The sequence below is a fragment of the Salmo trutta genome, chromosome 3 (genome assembly GCF_901001165.1).
Source record: "Salmo trutta chromosome 3, fSalTru1.1, whole genome shotgun sequence".
Lineage (NCBI taxonomy): Eukaryota > Metazoa > Chordata > Actinopteri > Salmoniformes > Salmonidae > Salmo > Salmo trutta.
In genome coordinates, this window is record NC_042959.1 from 50,960,488 (window position 1) to 50,966,102 (window position 5,615).

Sequence of the window (5,615 nt, forward strand, 5' to 3'; positions counted from 1 at the left end):
AAAGGGTTAGCTGACAATGTCATGAAAACGATACGCACGCTTCAATGGGGCAGAAGACTGTGTGTTGTCGTGATTCTGGATGGCCAGATATCTAGCAACAATGACACAATGCTGCCATGTGGGGAATTGTAGGTGGCTTGTTTCATCAAGTTGTATGTTGTTCTTGAAATGTCTTTTTTTTGTGTTATTTGCTAATATGGCACAAAAAAATGCTACATAGCTAACCAATGTATTTCAGAAACACCGTGCTCATTGTACAAATGTATTTATATTTTCAAACACTGGAGACTAAATATAGTTTACATGTTGTCAACAATCTAAGCCAACCCGTCTGTTTACCCCATAGTTGTGCACGCATCTGTTTTGTTGCTAATCAACCCAACCTGTCTATAGCACACAACCTTTAAAAGCATGATGTACTTTTTTTCTTGATTCATTTCATTTGAGCTCTCTGGCTAGCCCAAAATGAGAATTCTTAATAACATTTTGCCAACATTTTCGCCAGTGTATAAGAACAGTATTTACAGAAATATATTGATTACATCCACACATACTACCTAATATCCCCACCCACTTGTCAAATCAAAATGCTAAAATGAAAGGAAAGAGGAGGAAAAAAAGAAATGGTTTGACCCCTCTACTTTTCCAAACCACATCTTTGTCAGTCCTTCCACCTGGTGACAAAACACAATCATTACAAAAGTAAAATGACACTTCCTTGAAAAACTTTACAAAAACATTACCAAAACTTGCTTCTATGTACAACTAGAAAATATTCTTATTGAAAATGTAAAACCACCAGATACATACAGTACCATCTGACACAGGGCTGTAAAATAAATCATTTACCAAAACTATTAACTACAGTAGTTTCAGTTATTATACAATGTCTCTGTATTATCATAAAACATTCCAACTTGATTCAGCACATGAGGAAACAACACCAAAACTACAGTAGTTTCAGTTGAACAAAAGTCCCAGTATCAACATAAAACTTTCAATCTGGATTCAGGAAATGATATAAGAACACATGGCTATATAATGCTGCATGCTATCCCCCACGTTTCTAGCGAAAATTGCTTTGTCACTCACCACCCATAATAGCCTTGAAATTGGAGTAAAGCGCTGTATTTTCATCTGTCTCTGCTGCTGGCTCGTTCTCCTCCTCGTCCATCACTCCACTCCCCTCTCCTCCATCTTCATCCCCTTCTTTCTTATTCTCTCGTTTGATTTTGGCGTACTCTGACTCTGTTGTGGTGGTCTTCTTTTCTGCCTCCTCAGAAGTCTTCTTCAGTTGGGAGTAGTTGATAGCGGCGTAGTGCACATCTTTTGGTTCTTCCCCTTTGGCAGAGTTTCCTGCAGCTCCACTGGTCTGGGGTCCTGTGTTTTCAGCTCCCTCCATCAGCACCACCTGTAGAGGGGTCTGTTCGCCCCGCACAGCCCGTCCTGCATCCATCTATGGAGTAGATTACAGAAAGCACTGTGTTAGGAATCTTGTTAGCTTGGTGGTCCAATATCTGTTTATGCTGTCAATGCTAACTGAATGTTGATAAAGCTGAATAAAGAAGGAAACTGGTACTGCACCTGTTGGTCTTCACATGCCACCATCTCCAGGTTCGTTATAGGGCTTTTGGAGTCTGAGTCCTTTGGGATCCTCTCTTTGCATCTAGGGAAAATATTATAAATAAAATGTCTCAATAACTATATGTTAGAGGGATTAGCAAGCACCTCCATTACAACATGGTGCAAGGCATTGCAACTTTTGACAATATATCTGATACTCTTGATAGGAAATATGAATTTCTGATGACAATCACCAACACTCATATAACACTAACTGTACTTCAGTAACAGAATGCATGTACCTTTTACATGTCCCTGTCAAACACAGGAAGATACAACAGATGGTGGCTGAGAAGGCTGCACCAATCGCAAATGCAGCAATCAGTGGTGGGTTCAACAGCATAGCCAAGATGTCTTTAGATACTTCCTCTATGAAGAGAACAAAGCATGTATGTTTTCAGAAGCGGCTTGCATCTGTGACATGTTGCAAACACAAACTCACTTGAAAATAAAGTATATAATCAGTTAATCATGGTCATGAAATATAACTGTTGAAGCACAACAAGATGTTGGGTTGTGCAAAATAAGGTCAGATGATGTAGGCCACTTACGAGTCACATTCAAAGTCACTGTATCCTCAGTGGTGATGTTCCCTTTGAATGTCACTTGACACGTGACCTTGGTGGTGTGGTGCTCAGCTGAAGGTGTAAAGGTCAAAGTTGAGAAGTGGGTTGTAGTAACGCTGGTCAGATCCTCTCTCTTTTGTATAGTGGTGTTGTCTCTGAGCTCAGTGATGTTGTCTCCTGTCCCTCTCCATGTCCATGTGATGTTAGGAGGAGTTCCAGAGCAGATCCCTGGGGCAGTGCAGGTCAGAGTAACTGGTTCTCCCTCTGTCAGAGGAGGAGTCAACACTGAGGGCTTCTGAGTCAGAGCTGGAGACAGGAAATAGAAACACAGACTGAGGCCTAAATTCAATCAGGATCGTGGAAGATCAGTACAATAGCATGATTTACATTTAGAGACAATGTTCCCGTATTCATGGTAAATGCACATGTCGGCTCAATAGGAATTTACCTTTACATTTAAGTCACGCTATAACATGGATTTTGTATCCATGTAGAAACCTGCAGAAACATATACTCATATAAAGTATGAAATCATAGAGCCGGTTTAGAAAAATAAACACTTTGAAATGGGAGACTTGGGAAATCTTGGGCTTTGTAAATTGGATCTACGTATGTTGCAGTCAGTGTACATGATTAATTACACTAAAGTAATACTCATCTCACTGTAACTAACAGTAATAGTAATGCTGCACCTTTCACTGCAATTTTTATTTTCTTTCGGAATGTAGATTTATTTCTATTTCCACTGTTCAATGTTCCGGACAGTCTTAGTTGATAGTCTCCAGCATCAGTCTTAGTGATGTCGTTGATGATCATACTGCAGTTCTTCTTTGTCAGGTCTGTCTCCAGTTGGGACGCTCGCCTTCTATAACCCTCCTGAGCTTTAGATGGATTTCTTGAGCGCTATTACTACTTCACTTGTTCGTCAAAAATTGTTATGAGATAGTATCTGTTGGGATGTATGCCATGTGTGTATTAACAATGGTAGTGATAAAAGGGACCTTACTTTTGCACGTCACTCTCTCTGTCAGAGAGAGAAGTAGAGCTGCCCAGATGAGGACCCACATCCTTCCTCTACGTGCACTGATGAGTCAATCACAGCACCGGGGTCTCTCTCCTCTTTCTCCTCTTTCTCTAATGGTCACTATCTCTGTCTGTGTCTACTGGTCTGGAGCACAAGACGAGTGTGAAATAGAATATGAAATGGTGTTGTATTAATATCAACATATAGCAATACACATATTAATATTTCATTACACCTTTATGAGTGCTACAGTGGCATTCATAACAACCTTCTAAGCACTTTTATTCAACTAAGATGTATTTTGCTGTAATGCCTAGAGAGAAAGTAATAGAAACACATGGTCAAGGTTTATATGAATGCCTTCTTCACAATTGCTCATAAATATATTTAACTGCATTCATAAATATGTATTCCTATGCTATTTAAAGCTTTATGAAGCAATGTGTTGTAATTCCATAAATGAATAATATTACCATTATATTACATAGCCATAATCAAGTTTTAACAGTCCTTCAATGTAACGAGACAAAAATATTTAATGGTTCAATAGCTTGTCTGTTGATCCATGCAGAGAATAAGACTGAATCAGCACATTACCTCTCTCTGTGTGCTCTCTCTTCCTGTTGACTGTGAGCCCTTTGTGAGACTCTGATGGGTGTGAACTGTCACTTCATGTCCCCAGTCTGTTACTCCTCCCTCTAACCTGGTGCTGCTTCCAGGAAGTCCCTCTGTACTGTTTACCGCCCAGCCATACGGTACTGTATGTAGACCATAATCAACCCAAACACATCAACCAACCCATCAAACCCCATCAATCCACACCTATCAACCAATCTTGATCAACACTGCAATCCCCTTGCCTTGTATACTCAGATGGAGTTTTATTTCACTATATGATAGTTTCTATAAGGTTTCTATAAGAAAATGTGTACATATTTCAAGATTGGCTGTTTGTAACATGTGCATGTGAATAATATGGAGAATGCCTTGCATTGGATAGAGATAAGCTGGCAAGAGCCTCACTGTTTTTGATGCCCTCTGTGGTCTGAGAAATTAAACCCTGTACCCAATATGAAAGATCTGCTTCAAAAAGGGTACTGCCATATTCTATAGTAAAGGCCATATCTATAGGAACTGCCATATTCTATACTAACTGACATAATAACTATGGTAAGTATGGTGTTCTGAATGCACTTATTTTGCATTCAGCTGTGCAACTGACTAGGTATTTCCTTTATTATCAACGTTAGAGGCTAATGGGTTGTATTCAATATATTTTTGTGTTGGTTTTATACCCCAATCTTTCACGTAAAAAGACATATCAGACCCACTTTGGAAGAGTGATGATTCCTCTTTCACCGTTACATTATGTTGACCTAATAACAAGAAGACATGGTAATAATGCAACTGATCACAGCCTGAAATGGAAGAAATTGGTGGCAACAACGCCTGATAAAGTGTCAGTAATGTGTAAACTGTCAGATGAATTTCAGTGTCAATTTGTGTAGTTGTAATGGAAGTGCATGTCGTCATAAATAGTTTCGTTCCTCTTCACACTTTGAAACTGATATTTGCTTTTTTTGTTAGGTAGGGTGTTACTTCCACAAGATACTTACATTTAAGCTCTATACCATGTTCCTTGAAGTATTCAGACCCCTTAGCTTTTTCCACATTTTGTTACGTTACAGCATTATTGTAAAAATGATTAAATAAATAAAACATCTCATACATCTACACACAATACCCCACAATGACAAAGGCAAAAAACTGTTTTTTATCAATGTTTGCAAATGTATTAAAAACAGAAATACCTTATTTACATAAGTATTCAGAACCTTTGCTATGAGACTCGAAATTATGTTCAAGTACATCCTGTTTCCATTGATCATCCTTGAGATGTTTCTACAACTTGATTGGAGTCCACCTGTGGTAAATGAAATTGATTGGACATGATTTGGAAAGGCACACAACTGTCTACATAAGGTCACACAGTTGACCGCGCATGTCAGAGCAAAATATAAGCCATGAGGTCGAAGGAATTGTTCGTAGAGCTCCGAGACAGGATTGTGCCAAGGCACAGATCTGGGGAAGGGTACCAAAAGATGTCTGCAGCGTTGAAGGTCCCAAAGAACACAGTGGCCTACATCATTCTTAAATAGAAGAAGTTTGGGAACACCAAGACTCTTCCTAGAGCTGGGCCCGCCCAGCCAAACTGAGCAATCAGGGAAGAAGGTCCTTGGCTTGGTCAGGGAGGGGACCAAGAACCCGATGGTCACTCTGACAGAACTCCAGGTTTCCTCTGTGGAGATGGGAGAAACTTCCAGAAGGACAACCATCTCTGCAGCACTCCACCAATCAGACCTTTATGGTAGGTTGGCCAGATGGAAGCCACTTCTCAGTTA

At 39.7% G+C, this 5,615-nt stretch overlaps 1 protein-coding gene across 2 annotated transcripts; it reads right to left on the reverse strand.

The window, feature by feature from the left end:
* Nucleotides 1-410: 410 nt before the first annotated feature.
* Nucleotides 411-3,832, reverse strand: LOC115177394 (uncharacterized). 2 transcript variants are annotated; one of them, XM_029738134.1, is made up of 7 exons: nt 3,811-3,832; nt 3,196-3,357; nt 2,175-2,495; nt 1,866-1,992; nt 1,585-1,666; nt 1,093-1,456; nt 411-674 (listed from the first exon to the last, which is right to left on the reverse strand). In XM_029738134.1, exons 2-7 carry the CDS (start codon nt 3,254-3,256, stop codon nt 583-585), a joined length of 1,047 nt encoding a protein of 348 aa, XP_029593994.1. In that variant the 5' UTR covers nt 3,257-3,357; nt 3,811-3,832; the 3' UTR covers nt 411-582. The 2 variants fall into 2 exon arrangements, with proteins under 2 accessions (XP_029593994.1, XP_029594003.1); XM_029738143.1 differs by lacking the exon at nt 3,811-3,832 and having other exon boundaries at nt 411-1,456; nt 3,196-3,519.
* Nucleotides 3,833-5,615: the final 1,783 nt, after the last annotated feature.

Coding starts and splice junctions, on each gene's coding strand:
- LOC115177394 (XM_029738134.1), bottom strand. CDS start 3,256: ATGTGGGTCCTCATCTGGGCAGCTCTACTTCTCTCTCTGACAGAGAGA. Junction 1,993..2,174: donor AGTGACTTTGAATGTGACTC/GTAAGTGGCCTA, acceptor TTCTCTTCATAG/AGGAAGTATCTAAAGACATC. Junction 1,667..1,865: donor TTGACAGGGACATGTAAAAG/GTACATGCATTC, acceptor TATTTTCCCTAG/ATGCAAAGAGAGGATCCCAA.